At 37.1% G+C, this 18822-nt stretch overlaps 1 protein-coding gene across 1 annotated transcript in view; it reads left to right on the top strand.

Annotated features, from left to right (window-relative positions):
• The first annotated feature begins 3701 nt into the window (after nt 1-3701).
• prkacaa (protein kinase, cAMP-dependent, catalytic, alpha, genome duplicate a) overlaps nt 3702-18822 on the top strand; it is a 54691-nt gene continuing 39570 nt past the window's right edge. Inside the window, exon 1 of the mRNA XM_062049873.1 lies at nt 3702-4429. Within this exon, the coding sequence (XP_061905857.1) occupies nt 4384-4429 (46 nt within the window). The 5' untranslated portion in view covers nt 3702-4383. The remainder of the gene's footprint in view (nt 4430-18822) is intronic.

Raw genomic sequence — 18822 nt, 5'->3', positions numbered from 1 at the left:
AATGTCTCTAGTTTTCAATATTTACAGGAAATTGTTAAAGCAATTACTCCCTATCAGCAAGTAATACCTTTCATTTTCGCATTTGACTTTAAATACCCCGTGTCAACATCACGCCCTGTTTGGGTTAAAAATATTTTATGCAAATTATAATCTGCAAATAAAGTGCCGTTCTTGAGTGTCTGTGCTGTCTGGAGCTCGGCAGAGTAACCGTGTAATACTCTTCCTTATCAGTAGGTGGCAGCAGGTAGCTAATTGCTTTGTAAACGTAACTAATGCTTAAACCAAAAAAAAAAAAAAAGGTGAGGGCCCCTAAGAAAAGGCATTGAAGCTTAGGGATGACTATGGAAAACAAAACTAAAACTGAACTGGCTGCAAAGTAAACAAAAACAGAATGCTGGACGACAGCAAAGACTTGCAGCGTGTGGATTGATTGAGACTTTTATTAGTAGATTGCACAGTGAAGTACATATTCCGTACATTTGACCACTAAATGGTAACACCCGAATAAGTTTTTCAACTTGTTTAAGTCGGGGTCCACTTAAATTGATTCATGATACAGATATATACTATCATCATAATACAGTCATCACACAAGATAATCACATTGAATTATTTACATTATTTACAATCGGGGGGGGGGGGGGGGGAAGGATGGCGTCCACAAAGTACATCCAAACATGACATGACAATCAACAATGTCCCCACAAAGAAGGAAAGCAACAAGTGAAATATTCTTGGTTGCTAAAACTAAGCAGGTGCAGAAAATAGCACTCAAAGGAAGACATTAAACTGCTAAAGGAAATTACCAACAAAACAGGAAAAGCTACCAAAATAAGAGCGCAAGACACTACACACAAGAAAACACCAAAAACCTCCAAACAAGTCAGTGTGATGTGACAGTACTTTGAGACAACAGCTATAGTGATGGTTATGGTACTTTAAAGTCATATCCAACAATTGCCAGAACGACTTTTTACTGTCAATATTGACTACTGAGTCTCATTTTTTGAGGTTTTCTTCTGGTGGTGTGCCTCTGCGTTTTGTCAATGTAAAAAAATGTGCCTTGGCTCCAAAAAGGTTGAAAAAGACTGCTTTAATGTGTGCAGCAAGCTGTTGGAGATCTTTTTTCAGTCTGTTGTGGCCAGTGCCCTGTACTTTGCAGTGCTTTGTTGGGGGAGCAGCACCAGCAAAAGGGACTTGAACCGGATTGACAAACTGATCCGGAAAGCCAGCCAACTATTAGCACGCAGTTGGAAGTGTTTGTGTCAGTGAGGGACAGGAGGACACTGGACAAACTGCTGGCCATCATGGACAATCCTGCCCACCAAATCCACCAGACAGTTACACAGTGTTCAATTCAAGAACTCCTTCATTCCGCACTCCATCCAGCTGTATAGTCACTTGCCATACAGCAATAGATGATATCTGTCTATTACCTGACACCTGACATGTTAGCTACCTCGCTTTCTTTATTATGTTTATTTTCTCTTGGATCTACTCTCTATTTTATGCTGCAGCTGTTACATATACTGTAATATTGTACATGGTAATTGTTATATATTGCAGTTTTTTTCAACCTTTTTTTTTAGCCAAGGCACATTTTTTGCGCTGAAAAAAACGCGGAGGCACACCACCAGCAGAAATCATTAAAAAACTAAACTCAGTTGACAGTAAAAAGTCGTCGCAATTGTTGGATATGACTTTAAAGCATAACCAAGCATGCATCAATATAGCTCTTGTCTCAAAGTAGGTGTACTGTCACCACCTGTTACATCACACCCTGACTTATTTGGACTTTTTTGCTGTTTTCCTGTGTGTAGTGTTTTACTTCTTGTCTTGCGCTCCTATTTTGGTGGCTTTTTCTCTTTTTTTGGTATTTTCCTGTAGCAGTTTCATGTCTTCCTTTGAGCGATATTTCCCGCATCTACTTTGTTTTAGCAATCAAGACTATTTCAGTTGTTTTTATCCTTCTTTGTGGGGACATTGTTGATTGTCATGTCACGTTCGGATGTACATTGTCTTTGCTCCACAGTAAGTCTTTGCTGTCGTCCAGCATTCTGGTTTTCGTTTACTTTGTAGCCAGTTCAGTTTGAGTTTCGTTCTGCATAGCCTTCCCTAAGCTTCAATGCCTTTTCTTAGGGGCACTCACCTTTTGTTTATTTTTGGTTTAACCATTAGACACCTTTTTACCTGCACACTGCCTTCCGCTGTTTCCGACATCTACAAAGCAGTTAGCTACCTGCTGCCACCTACTGATATGGAAGAGTATTACACGGTTACTCTGCCGAGCTCTAGACAGCACCGACACTCAACAACAACACATCATTTGCAGACTATAATTACTGCTTTGCAAAAAATATTTTTAACCCAAATAGGTGAAATTAGATCATCTCCCACGGCACACCAGACTGTATCTCACGGCACAGTGGTTGAAAAACACTGATATATTGTATATATTATATAAAAATATAATATAATATATCAGTATATATTATATACTGTATATATAATATGTAAATATTACATATATGTTATAATTTATATTGCTACTACGGTACATTTTTAGTCTACTTTATACCTGCATTATCATTTCATTTCCATCCTTACTTTTTCCATTCTTTGTAACTGAGCTACTGTGTGGAACAAGTGCCCTTGTGGAGGAATAAAGTTTGTCTAATGTCTAATTTATCTGTGTTGGCCCTGCGATGAGGTGGTGACTTGTCCAGGGTGTACACCGCCTTCTGTCCGAGTGCAGCTGGGATAGGCTCCAGCACCACATATTATATATTGTATATATTAGAGATGTCCGATAAATGCTTTAAAATTTAATATCGGAAATTATCGGTATCGTTTTTTTTTTATCATGTATTGTTTTTTTTGTTGTTTTTTTTTATTAAATCCACATAAAAAACACAAGATACACTTACAATTAGTGCACCAACCCAAAAAACCTCCCTCCCCCATTTACACTCATTCACACAAAAGGGTTGTTTCTTTCTGTTATTAATATTCTGCTTCCTACATTATATATCAATATATATCAATACAGTCTGCAAGGGATACAGTCCGTAAGCACACTAATAGTACTAACCTTTAACAGTTAATTTTACTCATTTTCATTAATTACTAGTTTCTATGTAACTGTTTTATATTGTTTTACTTTCTTTTTTATTCAATACATTTTTTTTAATTGATCTTATTTTATTGTATTTTTAATTTTTAAAAAGGACCTTATCTTCATCATACCTGGTTGTCCAAATTAGGCAACATAATGTGTTAATTCCATGACTGTATATATCGGTATCGGTTGATATCGGTATCGGTAATTAAGAGTTGGACAACATCGGAATATTGGATATCGGCAAAAAGCCATTCTCGGACATCCCTAGTATATATAATATGTAAATATTACATATATGTTATATTTTATATTGCTACTACGGTACATTTTTACTGTACATTATACCTGCATTATCCTTTCCATCCTTACACTTTCCATCCAAAAAAGGTGGACAAACAACAAGCTTCGGCTACAGTCGCCTCGCTTATTGGCCGCAAGCTGGTCGAGCGACGTGAAGCCCGTCCAATCAAATGAAGGCAAGTGTGCCATATGTCAAAACTGTGTCCAATCAGCTCTCGTGTTACAACCGCTGTCACGCCCAATGTCCGCCTGATTAGCCAATCGGAGCCACGGAGGGGCGGAGTCAGCTGCTGGACGACTGGAGTTTCCCTTGCCGTGTAGAGATTAATGGACAGGCGCCTTTGAGTGCTCGGTCCTGGCTGTCAGACGCTGCTCGGTCCAGACGGCTTTAAATCCGCCCTGGACGATATCGGAAAAGGAGTGAAGTGGACTACAAGTTTAAAAGCCACAGGCACATATCCACAGGAAAAGGGGCCTGCCTGTTTTGTGTAACGACTGCGAGGGACGCCAGCAGCTAGCTCGCGATTAGCCACTCTGAAAAAGGAGTGCGTCTTTTTTGAACACTTGTTCCAATTCCCCGGACTGCCTTTTGGATGTATTTGGCTTTCGTTTGACAAGAAAATCGCACAACGAAGCGACTTCCTGGCTCGACTTGTGGTTGACCGAGCTAACACCCACTAGCCTAGCATTAGCCTAGCATTAGCCTAGCCTAGCCTAGCCTCCGACGTGAGGTGTTGGGAGTTCCCCACAATTGACCGACAACCGGGGGGCGGGGGGGTTACGATTCGGCCTCGTTCGCCAAGAATGACCGCGGTAAGCTAGAGGACGGCACCGATAGCTTTTAACCAGCCCGGAGGAGGCAAACTCAATCGCAGTCATCCACTTCTACGGCCGCTAACAAAACAAACACAACAACAACAACAAGTCGCTCCCAACGCCAGGATCTTGCCAGGGCTGCCATCATGGGCAACACGGCCACCGCCAAGAAGGGCAATGAGATGGAGAGTGGTGAGTACAATCCAATCATTTCCACCATGGTTCTTTTTCTTTGGCTCCAAAACATCTGTAATAATACTTCCACTACATCAATCAATCAAAGTTTACTTATATAGCCCTAAATCACCAGTGTCTCAAAGGGCTGCACAAGCCACAACCACATCCTCGGCTCAGATACCACATCAGGGCAAGGAAAAACTCAACCCAATGGGATGACAATGAGAAACCTTGGAGGGGACCGTAGATGTGGGGACCACCCCACCTAGTTAATAGTGTGAGAGTCCAGTCCATAGTGGATCTAACATAATAGTGTGAGAGTCCAGTCCATAGTGGATCTAACATAATAGTGTGAGAGTCCAGTCCATAGTGGATCTAACATAATAGTGTGAGAGTCCAGTCCATAGTGGATCTAGCATAATAGTGCGAGAGTCCAGTCCATAGTGGATCTAACATAATAGTGTGAGAGTCCAGTCCTTAGTGGATCTAACATAATATTGTGAGAGTCCAGTCCGTAGTGGATCTAAAATAATAGTGTGAGAGTCCAGTCCATAGTGGATCTAACATAATAGTGCGAGAGTCCAGTCCATAGTGGATCTAGCACAGGGGTCGGCAACCCGCGGCTCCGGAGCCGCATGCGGCTCTTTGACCACTCTGATGTGGCTCAGCTACATACATGCCGACCCCCCCTGATTTTCCCAGGAGATTTATGGATCTCAGTGTCTCTCATAGATTGCTCCCAGGGAAAAAAATAATCCTATTTCCACTCAAATTTCCAAACAAAAGGGCGTGCCCTAATTGCACTGCAGTGATTGTCCTCTATAGCATACAGCGTGCCTGTTCTGCCACATGTTGCATGTTGTTATTACTTGTACACACAGGAGACAGCAAAGCATACTTACTCATCAGCCACACATCTTACACTGACGGTAGCCGTATCAAACAACTTTAACATTGTTACGTTACAAATATGCGCCACACTGTGAACCCACACCAAAAAAGAATGAAAAACACATTTCTGGAGAACATCTGCACTGTAACATAACATAAACACAACACAACCATTACCCAGAATCCCATGCAGCCCTAACTCTTCCGGTCTGGATTATACACCCCGCTACCTTACAACCCCCCCCACACATCAAACCCCCCCCCCTCTCCTTGCGTTGGTTGAGCGGAAGAGTTAGTGCTGCATGGGATTCTGGGTATTGGTACCGTCAGTGTAAGATGTGTGGTTGCTGAGGTAGTACGCCTTGCTGTCACTTACGTGGACAATCTGGAACTGCATTCTACGTGGGGTCAACAGGTGCGCTGTTAGGCCAGCCTGTAGAGGGCGCAAAATGCAGAGTCATCACGCTCTGATATTTGGGTGTCTCCCGTTAAAAGTGAGAGGATTGGCAAGTATGACGCCATCAAGCGTCATTCGTTCAAAACTCGCGGGCTGCGCTAACATCAAATGTCCACATTAAAGTGCGTGCCGGTGCGCGTGTCGGAGACCCCTGGTTAATATAGCACAAAGCATTTAAGCTCTGTATGCAGTGTTTTTCATTTTAAATTGTACATTTTTTTTTGTGGCTCCGATCACTTTCTTTAATTTGTGAAACTTGCCAAAATGGCTCTTTGAGTGGTAAAGGTTGCCGACCCCTGATCTAGCATAATAGTGGAAGAGTCCAGTCCATAGTGGATCTAAAATAATAGTGTGAGAGTCCAGTCCATAGTGGATCTAACATAATAGTGAGAGTCCAGTCCAGAGTGGATCAAACATAATAGTGTGAGAGTCCAGGCCATAGTGGATCTAACATAATAGTGCGAGAGTCCAGTCCATAGTGGATCTAGCATAATAGTGCAAGAGTCCAGTCCATAGTGGATCTAACATAATAGTGTGAGAGTCCAGTCCAGAGTGGATCAAACATAATAGTGTGAGAGTCCAGTCCATAGTGGATCTAACATAATAGTGCGAGAGTCCAGTCCATAGTGGATCTAACATAATAGTGTGAGAGTCCAGTCCAGAGTGGATCAAACATAATAGTGTGAGAGTCCAGTCCATAGTGGATCTAACATAATAGTGCGAGAGTCCAGTCCGTAGTGGATCTAAAATAATAGTGTGAGAGTCCAGTCCATAACTAACATAATAGTGAGAGTCCAGTCCTTAGTGGATCTAGCATAATAGTGTGAGAGTCCAGTCCATAGTGGATCTAACATAATAGTGCGAGTGTCCAGTCCATAGTGGATCTAACATAATAGTGTGAGAGTCCAGTCCATAGTGGATCTAACATAATAGTGTGAGAGTCCAGTCCATAGTGGATCTAGCATAACAGTGCGAGAGTCCAGTCCATAGTGGATCTAACATAATAGTGTGAGAGTCCAGTCCAGAGTGGATCAAACATAATAGTGTGAGAGTCCAGTCCATAGTGGATCTAACATAATAGTGCGAGAGTCCAGTCCGTAGTGGATCTAAAATAATAGTGTGAGAGTCCAGTCCATAACTAACATAATAGTGAGAGTCCAGTCCTTAGTGGATCTAGCATAATAGTGTGAGAGTCCAGTCCATAGTGGATCTAACATAATAGTGCGAGTGTCCAGTCCATAGTGGATCTAACATAATAGTGTGAGAGTCCAGTCCATAGTGGATCTAACATAATAGTGTGAGAGTCCAGTCCATAGTGGATCTAGCATAACAGTGCGAGAGTCCAGTCCATAGTGGATCTAGTTAATAGTGTGAGAGTCCAGTTAAGTGCACAGGAAGCCAGTGCAGGTGAGCGAGTGTATATATATATATATATATATATATATATATATATGTATATATATATATATATATATATGTATATATATATATATATATATATGTATATATATATATATATATATGTATATATATATATATATATGTATATATATATGTATATATATATATATATATATATATGTATATATATATATATATATATATATATATATATATATATATATATATATATATATATATATATATATATATATATATATATATATATATATTAAAGGTATATATATATTAAAGGTATATACAGTATAGGCGTAATATGATCAAACTTTCTTGTTCTTGTCAAAAGTCTAGCAGACACATTTTGACATAGGGAGACCCCAAAATAATAGGTTACAGTAATGGAGACGAGACGTAACGAACGCATGAAAGTGGACAAAATCGAACACATTTTAGCGATATTACAGAGATGAAAGAAGGCCGTTTTAGTAACACTCTTAATGTGTGACTCAAACGAGAGAGTTGTTTTAGTAACACTCTTGATGTGTGACTCAAACGAGAGAGTTGGGTGGAAGATAATAGCCAGATTCTTTACCAGATTCATGTCATGCATCCCACCCTGAACGATGCCTGTGCACATTTGCACACATTAAAAGTGGGAATTTGTTCATTTTGTGGCAAAGCTAATTAAAATGCCTGGAGGTGCACCCAGCGGAGGTAGCACTTTTTTTTAATTACATCGAAAGATCTTGTGGCCTTCATTTGGTTCCTCCTCCTTGCTATGAAAGCTTGGCTAATAATTAAACCCACTCCCTCAGTACTAATTTTAAAGTCCTACATAGCTTCAATACTGTGATAGTGTTGGCTTGTCATATGATGCTTGCACGATGATCCTCTGCAGGCACCAACTTGGGACTTGAGCAGTCTCTTGAGCATCATGTGATGAGATAGAGCCTTCACAACAAGGCAGCTTCTATGCTGCTCCATGGCTTTCCCCGTGTCATCAATGAGCCCATTTTTGATGAGAAACCGCCCGGGTCGGCCGTTATAGTTGTCGAGAAGTTGGTTCTGGACTGCTGGTTAGCCTCAGTTCAGTTGTTAAGAACTGTTTCTCGTAAGAAAGAAAACCCTTTAAACTGCTTAAAAGAATGCAAGTGTAAAAAGAAGCAAACTGCGATTCTAAAACGAGAAAAAAAAATGGCCCATAACTTTAAGTAGAGGACTTCCTTCCTTACACAAGTGTAAAAATAAGTTAAGACTGCATAGCAAAGCGGTAAACTGTGTAGAGGTGAGTTTCTTAACATCTAATGGTGGTTCTTTAGTCAACATTTAGTTTTATAGACCACGGGTCCCCAACTTTTTTTGCACCCGGGACCGGTTTAATGTCGGCAGATAAATATAGCAAGTAAGTGCATGAAAAATGAATACATGAAAGAACTCACCATGGCGTTGAATTAGTGGGAGCCCCAGGCCTTCCGTAGACTTTTGTTTTTGACTCATTTTAGTAGGCTTTTTTTTTTTTTGGCTTGAGTATCTGATGGGTTATTGGTGATACAACACATTCAAGGACAAGAGCATGGATATATAATAAAGCTAGAAATACTTGACATTACTTCTTATAGATTCTGTGGATTTCTATTTCCATTCTAAAAGTTACACTAGCGTTCAAAAGTTTGGGGTCACATGTAAATGTCCTTATTTTTGAAGGAAAAGCACTGTACTTTTCAATGAAGATAACTTTAAACTAGTCTTAACTTGAAAGAAATACACTCTATACATTGCTAATGTGGTAAATGACTATTCTAGCTGCAAATGTCTGCTTTTTTGGTGCAATATCTACATAGGTGTATAGAGGCCCATTTCCAGCAACTATCACTCCAGTGTTCTAATGGTACAAAGTGTTTGCTCATTGGCTCAGAAGGCTAATTGATGATTAGAAAACCCTTGTGCAATCATGTTCACACATCTGAAAACACTTTAGCTCGTTACAGAAGCTACAAAACTGACCTTCCTTTGAGCAGATTGACTTTCTGGAGCATCACATTTGTGGGGTCAATTAAACGCTCAAAATGGCCAGAAAAAGAGAACTTTCGTCTGGAACTCGACAGTCTATTCTTGTTTTAGAAATGAAGGCTATTCCACTAAATTGTTTGGGTGACCCCAAACTTTTGAACGGTAGTGTATGTATTCATATTTTGTGCAATATTTCATAGGTAGATATACTTAGCTTTTTTTGGTCCAATGTTCCATGCGTGAATACATGTGTTATTGCTAGCTACTTGAGTAAAAGGACTGTGTGCAATCATACCAGCACTTTAACTTACTAGGCCAAAGGAGATGTGTATTTTTTTCCTTCTGCACGATTATTACATGCAACAATTTAGCACTTTTCCATCTTGAACAACTATGGTCACTTTGTTCCTGATCTGCCCTGATCTTAGCTCATCAACCTGCCGCCCACTGCAGATGGAACCTAGCTTTTCGCTACCATTTAGCACCTTTTACGTTTTAAATGTTTGCTAATGTGCTTTGTCCCATGTAACAAAGATGTAACAAATGTAGCAAATGGTGACTTCCTATCAGGAGTTTTGTAATACATCTAAGAACAAGCTTATTGGTGTTTCTGCTGGGACTGGCCAAAGTTAAGTAGGAGAAAATGCGGTCGATTATAACTTATTTAATGTCTCTGTGTGGCCCAGTAGCTGGGGACTACTTTTATAGACCATTTTCAAGCGCTTTCTGACTATCTCTTTAAGGATGCTTTGTGGGCGGTCTTATTTACATGCCTCCAATTTGACTACGTCTTTTCCCGTCATCCATGTTGTACTTTTTAGCGCTTCCATATGGAGTCTACTGACCGCTACAAGTTATGACTACATGCTACTTTGTATTAGAAATGGCAACAGCGGAAGTTTTTAGTGTGCATGTATGAGCCTGTCTGTCCCACAACAAGAGTACACAGAAAAATAAGGACCTTATTGACTACAACTTTGGACTACCACTGGATAAAAAGGGCGGACTTGCACTTAGCTCTTGGTATACTCTTCTACCATATCGCTGGGATGTTACTGATGTCACGTCCGGCTCATGTCCCGCCCAATGAAGACTGGTGGTGGGCAAGCTAGCCCTGTTTTCAATGGGCCATTTAGCTTTTCTCGTAGAAAAAATGCTCAATGCCTGTGTTGTTTTCGGCTGTACGAACCGTTCAAATCGCAAAAAAGTATAAAGGTTTCATTAGGGATGATACTCGAAACTGGTTTTCCCGGTTGTTTGATAAGAAAAGAACCGAGTCCTCGGACTCGAATCCCTTTTTGAGAACCGGTACCCGTTATCGAGACCACTATAGTAAAGGAAAAGAGTTGATTCTTTATTCGAATCCCGTCCCGACCAGAAATGCTCCGTGGGACATCACAAGAAATTACGTCACGTAGCTCATTCATTAGGCGCAGATAGCGAAAGCAGGAAAACAATGGACGGGAAAAAGCGCTCCAAGGTGTAATAAAGTTCAAAACAAAAGCTATAATCCATCGAATAACTTTACTGAGAGATTTTAGCAGGGTAAAACACATGACGGACACTTTTACGACCAACCGGAAACATAGCAACCAGGCTAGCAACGCACCTCCTTTACGGCAGCTGTCGCAACTTTCTTAAAACAACCGCAGCACATACATATATATACAACATATCTCCCTTTTTTAACTTTTGTTTTTCTTTCCTTGTAAACAAAACAAAATCACACTGTAGATGTGTTGTCTGTCTAATTATAAATAATGCAGACGAGTTCTTGACGTTTACTTTCACAGCGTGGCAACGTGCAACACTTTTCGGGGCTACCGCGCATGCTCGTAACTCCCGTTGCATGCTGGGTAGTGTAGTTGTTATATTCTCTAGCTCATAACATTTTTCCCCCTATAAAGAAATAATGTTAACTCAATAAATTGTATTTCTTTTTTTAGCTTTAACTGTTCATTTTTTAGCATTGTAACCACATTTGCAAAGAACTTTTCTCTCCATAGAATTTTCTTTCAATAAAGAAATAAAGTGCAAAAATGTCAAAGCATCATAACAAACAGTTATGTTCCAATAGCAGCAGAAGTGCACTTTTTGGAGAGCTGTATTATTTTCAGTTTTGTGCCCAAGGGACTGATTTTATTTAACACTATATTATTATTTATACACCTATAGTGATCACAGAGACAGGTTGTTTTTGTGTTACTGTATATATTTATTTCTCTGAAAAATCCCACTTAATATACTTTGGGTAACAACAGTCAACATTTATTTATTTTATTTTATTTTTTTAGGTGGGTAACAGTCAATATTTATTTATTTATTAGATTTTATTTTTTTATTATATAATAAAAGTGAGCTTTTATTAAACCAAATATTGTGTGTTTTTTTTTCCATATACAACAACCTATCTGGACTCGATAAGAGAATCGATAAGGAATCGGTTCGATAAGAGGATTCGATAATAGGCTCAAACTCGATCATTCCTTATCAAACATCATCCCTAGGTTTCATATAAGTTCTTAAGGGGTTATCAAAAAGGGAGGAAAAGTGCAAGATTAGAAAATCATGCAGCTTTTGATTGATTGATTGAGACTTTTATTAGTAGGTTGCACAGTGAAGTACATATTCCGTACAATTGACCACTAAATGGTAACACCCCAATAAGTTTTTCACACTCTAGTCCAAGGAAGCAGAGTTGAAGAATGCATAAGTTGGCAGTGATCACTTCATTAAGGGTTTGTTTGATATGCGTTTTAACGGTTATCGTTTCCCATTTAAGTATTATCTTGATATTATTTGTAGATCTTAAACACGTTTGCTACGAGTGTTTCGAAAAGCACCAACTTGTCATGTCTAAATAAAAGAAAGCAAATGTGAGCAAAACCTAAAAGAGTTATTTAAGCTTTAACCAAAGGCAACAATCATAAATGAATCTTTCAGCACATACACAATGTTGACATTTATAGTTATATTTTGATAAACAATTATAAATGAATCTTTCAGCACATACACAATGATGACATCTATAGTTATATTTTGATAAACAATCATAAATGAATCTTTCAGCACATACACAATGATGACATCTATAGTTATATTTTGATAAACAATCATAAATGAATCTTTCAGCACATATCCAATGTTGACATCTGTAGTTATATTTTGATAAACAATCAAATGAATCTTTCAGCACATACACAATGTTTACATCTATAGTTATATTTTGATAAACAATCATAAATGAATCTTTCAGCACATACACAATGATGACATCTATAGTTATATTTTGATAAACAATCATAAATGAATCTTTCAGCACATACACAATGTTGACATCTATAGTTATATTTTGATAAACAATCATAAATGAATCTTTCAGCACATACACAATGTTGACATCTACAGTTAATTTTTGATAAATGAATCTTTGAGCACATACACAATGATGACATCTATAGTTATATTTTGATAAACAATCATAAATTAATCTTTGAGCACATACACAATGATGACATCTATAGTTATATTTTGATAAACAATCAAATTAATATTTCAGCACATACACAATGTTGACATTATGGATGTCCGATAATGGCTTTTTGCCGATATCCGATATTCCGATATTGTCCAACTCTTAATTACCGATACCGATATCAACAGTCGTGGAATTAACACATTATTTTGCCTAATTTGGACAACCAGGTATGGTGAAGATAAGGTCTTTTTTTTTTAAAAATTATAAAATAAAATAAGATAAATAAATTAAAAAAAATTTCTTGAATAAAAAAGAAAGTAAAACAAAATAAAAGCAGTTACATAGAAACTAGTAATTAATGAAAATGAGTCAAATTAACTGTTAAAGGTTAGTACTATTACTGTGCTTACGGACTGTATCCCTTGCAGACTGTATTGATATATATTGATATATAATGTAGGAAGCAGAATATTAATAACAGAAAGAATCAACCCTTTTGTGTGAATGAGTGTAAATGGGGGAGGGAGTTTTTTTGGGTTGGTGCACTAATTGTAAGTGTATCTTGTGTTTTTTATGTTGATTTAACAAAAAAAAACAATAATAAAAAAACGATACCACTGATAAAAAAAACAGATACCGATCATTTCCGATATTACATTTTAAAGCATTTATCGGCCGATAATATCGGCAGACCGATATTATCGGACATCTCTAGTTGACATCTATAGTTATATTTTGATAAACAATCAAATGAATCTTTCAGCACATACACAATGTTTACATCTATAGTTATATTTTGATAAACAATCATGAATGAATCTTTCAGCACATACACAATGTTTACATCTATAGTTACATTTTGATAAACAATCAAATGAATATTTCAGCACATACACAATGTTGACATCTATAGTTATATTTTGATAAACAATCAAATGAATATTTCAGCACATACACAATGTTGACATCTATAGTTATATTTTGATAAACAATCAAATGAATCTTTCAGCGCATACACAATGTTTACATCTATAGTTATATTTTGATATTTTGATAAACAATCAAATGAATCTTTCAGCACATACACAATGTTTACATCTATAGTTATATTTTGATAAACAATCATGAATGAATCTTTCAGCACATACACAATGTTGACATCTATAGTTATATTTTGATAAACAATCATGAATGAATCTTTCAGCACATACACAATGTTTACATCTATAGTTATATTTTGATAAACAATCATGAATGAATCTTTCAGCACATACACAATGTTGACATCTATAGTTATATTTTGATAAACAATCATGAATGAATCTTTCAGCACATACACAATGTTTACATCTATAGTTATATTTTGATAAAGACGAGAAAAACACGCAACTAGTAAACGGCACGTGCTAAAGCAACAAACATGGCATCTTAGACGCGAAGTCAAATCATGAAATACAACCTTACCTGAGCAAAAACGATACATATTTATCCAGGAGAGTCTTGATACCAATGACCTTGACCCAGTCACACACCAAGAAGTTGTAGACGTCCATGTTTTACAAGTTTCCACCTGGAGCACAATAGTTCCATATGTCCGGGAACGCGACCAACAGGTAATCCTTGATATCAAATCTTTTTTTGATCAAGTTTAGGGATCTATTCCATTGCATCGTTAGATTTTTTCCCTTTTATCTGCTTTTTGCAGGAAGATTTAAGCCTCTTTTGTAGTCCGATAGTTCGCCATCTTAGCTTGGTTGACCACCACTGGTTTTCACTTCCCGGAGAACAAGTCATGTGTCGCAATACTGTATGAAGATACCCGCTGACGTCACACGTTGGTAAACGTGACAAGTCGGGGCCAATCTGGAACGGCTTGTTTGGAACAAGACAAAATTGTTTTATAAAACCACCCTAAGTTTGAATTCACATTTTTGGTCCTCATGTGAATCCCACGTACACAAAACCAGGTAACTTCAGGCAAGATATGTGAGTTTTGCATCATAGCGCCGTCTACACTCCTATTCTACGTTGATTGATTGATTGATTGATTGATTGAGACTTTTATTAGTAGATTGCACAGTACAGTACATATTCCATACAATTGACCACTAAATGGTAACACCCCAATAAGTTTTTCAACTTGTTTAAGTCGGGGTCCACATTAATTAAGCCATCTTGTACGGAGGAGCCAGGACTTGGACATGCACTATACATTAATCCCTCGCTTATCACTGTTAATTGGTTCCACAACGTAGGAATCAACAATTATGAAATAAATATTTTCATAGCTAGAGCATAAAAATATGTGTACTACCTTCTAAATATATTCTTCAACATGAGAGGCTTCTAGACATGAAATAACACCCGATAGTCTACACTCATTTAATCTAATATGGTAATTGTGCCTGAGGTTCAGCCAATCAGTGGCCACAATACTGAATATATTGTTGCTGTATATTGTAGCGTCCCGGAAGAGTTAGTGCTGCAAGGGGTTCTGGGTATTTGTTCTGTTGTGCGGATGTTCTCCCGAATTGTGTTTGTCACACTTGTTTGGTGTGGGTTCACAGTGTGGCGCATATTTGTAACAGTGTTAAAGTTGTTTATATGGCCACCCTCAGTGTGACCTGTATGGCTGTTGACCAAGTATGCCTTGCATTCACTTGTGTGTGTGAAAAGCCGTAGATATTATGTGACTGGGCCGGCACGCAAAGGCAGTGCCTTTGAGGTTGATTGGCGCTCTGTACTTTTAAAGTCATACATTTTACTTTTTGAAACCGATACCGATCATTTCCGATATTACATTTTACAGCATTTATCGGCCAATAATATCTACATAAAAGCGTAATTTCCTGTGTGATGACTGAATGGCTTCATTTGTTTTGTTACTCTATAGCAGGGGTCACCAACCTTTTTCAAAGCGAAAGCTACTTCTTGGGTAGTGATTAATGCGAAGGGCTACCACTTTGATACACACTTAAATAAATTGCCAGAAATAGCCAATTTGCTCAATTTACCTTTAACTCTATGTTATTATTAATAATTAATGATATTTACACTTAATTGAACGGTTTAAAAGAGGAGAAAACACGAAAAAAATGACTATTAAATTTTGAAACATAGTTTATCTTCAATTTCGACTCTTTAAAATTCAAAATTCAACCGAAAAAAAGAAGAGAAAAACTAGCTAATTCGAATCTTTTTGAAAAAATTAAAAAAAGAATTTATGGAACATCATTAGTAATTTTTATTGATTAAGATTAATTTTAGAATTTTGATGACATGTTTTAAATAGGTTAAAATCCAATCTACACTTTGTTAGTATATATAACAAATTGGACCAAGCAAGAGGTGGCGACTTGTCCAGGGTGTACCCCGCCTTCCACCCGATTGTAGCTGAGATAGGCTCCAGCGACCCCAAAGGGAATAAGCGGTAGAAAATGGATGGATGGATGGATGGACCAAGCTATATTTCTAACAAAGACAAATCATTATTTCTTCTAGATTTTCCGGAACAAAATTTTTAAAATAAATTCAAAAGACTTTGAAATAAGATTTAAATTTGATTCTACAGATTTTCTAGATTTGCCAGAATAATATTTTTTTGAATTTTAATCATAATAAGTTTGAAGAAATATTTCACAAATATTCTTCGTCGAAAAAACAGAAGCTTAAATGAAGAATTAAATTAAAATGTAAATATTATTCTTTACAATAAAATTTTTTTTTTACTTGAACATTGATTTAAATTGTCAGGAAAGAAGAGAAAGGAATTTAAAAGGTATATTTGTTTAAAAATCCTAAAATCATTTTTAAGGTTGTATTTTTTCTCTAAAATTGTCTTTCTGAAAGTTATAAGAAGCAAAGTAAAAAATGTATGAATTTATTTAAACAAGTGAAGACCAAGTCTTTAAAATATTTTCTTGGATTTTCAAATTCTATTTGAGTTTTGTCTCTCTTAGAATTAAAAATGTCAGGCAAAGCGAGACCAGCTTGCTAGTAAATAAATACAATTTAAAAAATAGAGTCAGCTCACTGGTAAGTGCTGCTATTTGAGCTATTTTTAGAACAGGCCAGCGGGCTACTCATCTGGTCCTTACGGGCTACCTGGTGCCCGCGGGCACCGCGTTGGTGACCCCTGCTCTATAGGCACATTGTTGTGTAAAATGAATCCCTTTTTATTTTATCCATCTATTTTGTGTTCAAATGTGTAGTTTTGCTGTTGTGTCGGTTGTGCATCAAACATTCACATCCTTCTTGCATTTGTTGAATCTGGGATTATTTTTTCGTCCTTGTTTCATCTTATTCGGCACTCTTTTTCGGGAGCCTACTATTTCATGGAATTATTTGCGCCCTCTTCCGCTTGCTGCCGAGTATTTACACCTTTTATGTACCGTTGCTTTAAGACGAGATAAACGCTAGCTTGCCTTTTTTTTTGGAGCTACATTTATTGCCAAAAGCACTTGGAAAAGAGTCTTTAAAAAAGAAAAGTATTTTAGATTCCTGCCACTGAGAGTAGCGCTGGAGTGTGTTCAGTCTGAGCAGCTATCTGTGAAATGAGCGTCAGCTCCTTGTTGCTGCTGGAAAGGAGGTGTGAAGAACTTGTGCTCCAACATCTTTGTGACGTCCCGGCTTCTGGACTTTTCCCGTGCTGTGTGGTCTTCACTGCAGATTGGCCTCAGGCACTTTGCAATGTAGGGACAATACGATAATGTTGTTACCAGAATAAAGTTGACGAATAATAACTATCATTTTTATAATGGGGCGGTAAACCTCGGTTGGTAGAGTGGCCGTGCCAGTAACATGAGGGTTCCAGGTTCGATCCCCCGCTTCCGCCATCCGAGTCACTGCCGTTGTGTCCTTGGGCAAGACACTTTACCCACCTGCTCCCAGTGCCACCCACACTGCTTTAAATGGAACTTACATAATGGGTTTCACTATATAAAGCACTTTGAGTCACTAGAGAAAAGTGCTATATAAATACAATTCACATAATTTTGTTTTAGAAAAAAGTCATATAGTGTATAGCAGGGGTCACCAACCTTTTTGAAAGCAAGAGCTACTTCTTGGGTAGTGATTAATGCGAAGGGCTACCAGTTTGATACACACTTCAATAAATTGCCAGAAATAGCCAATTTGCTCAATTTACCTTTAACTCTATGTTATTATTAATAATTAATGGTATTTACACTTAATTGAACGGTTTAAAAGAGGAGAAAACACGAAAAAAATGACAATTAAATTTTGAAACATAGTTTATCTTCAATTTCGACTCTTTAAAATTCAAAATTCAACCGAAAAAAAGAAGAGAAAAACTAGCTAATTCAAATCATTTTGAAAAAATTTAAAAAAGAATTTTTGGAACATCATTAGTAATTTTTCCTGATTAAGATTAATTTTAGAATTTTGATGACATGTTTTAAATAGGTTAAAATCCAATCTGCACTTTGTTAGAATATATAACAAATTGGACCAAGCTATATTTCTAACAAAGACAAATCATTATTTCTTCTAGATTTTCCAGAACAAAAATTTTAAAAGAAATTCAAAAGACTTTGAAATAAGATTTAAATTTGATTCTACAGATTTTCTAGATTTGCCAGAATAATTTTTTTTGAATTTTAATCATAATAAGTTTGAAGAAATATTTCACAAATATTCTTCGTCGAAAAAACATAAGCTAAAATGAAGAATTAAATTAAAATGTATTTATTATTCTTTACAATAGAATTTTTTTTTTTTTACTTGAACATTGATTTAAATTGTCAGGAAAGAAGAGGAAGGAATTTAAAAGGTAAAAAGGTATATGTGTTTAAAAATCCTAAAATCATTTTTAAGGTTGTATTTTTTCTCTAAAATTGTCTTTCTGAAAGTTATAAGAAGCAAAGTAAAAAAATGAATGAATTCATTTAAACAAGTGAAGACCAAGTCTTTAAAATATTTTCTTGGATTTTCCAATTCTATTTGAGTTTTGTCTCTCTTAGAATTAAAAATGTCGGGCAAAGCGAGACCAGCTTGCTAGTAAATAAATAAAATGTAAAAAATAGAGGCAGCTCACTGGTAAGTGCTGCTATTTGAGCTATTTTTAGAACAGGCCAGCGGGCTACTCATCTGGTCCTTGCGGGCTACCTGGTGCCCGCGGGCACCGCGTTGGTGACCCCTGGTCTATAGTGT

This window comes from Entelurus aequoreus, linkage group LG06, assembly GCF_033978785.1.
Source record: "Entelurus aequoreus isolate RoL-2023_Sb linkage group LG06, RoL_Eaeq_v1.1, whole genome shotgun sequence".
Classification (NCBI taxonomy): Eukaryota; Metazoa; Chordata; class Actinopteri; order Syngnathiformes; family Syngnathidae; genus Entelurus; species Entelurus aequoreus.
Note: the sequence above shows the minus strand (reverse complement) of the source record. Positions and strands in the feature narration are given on the sequence as shown.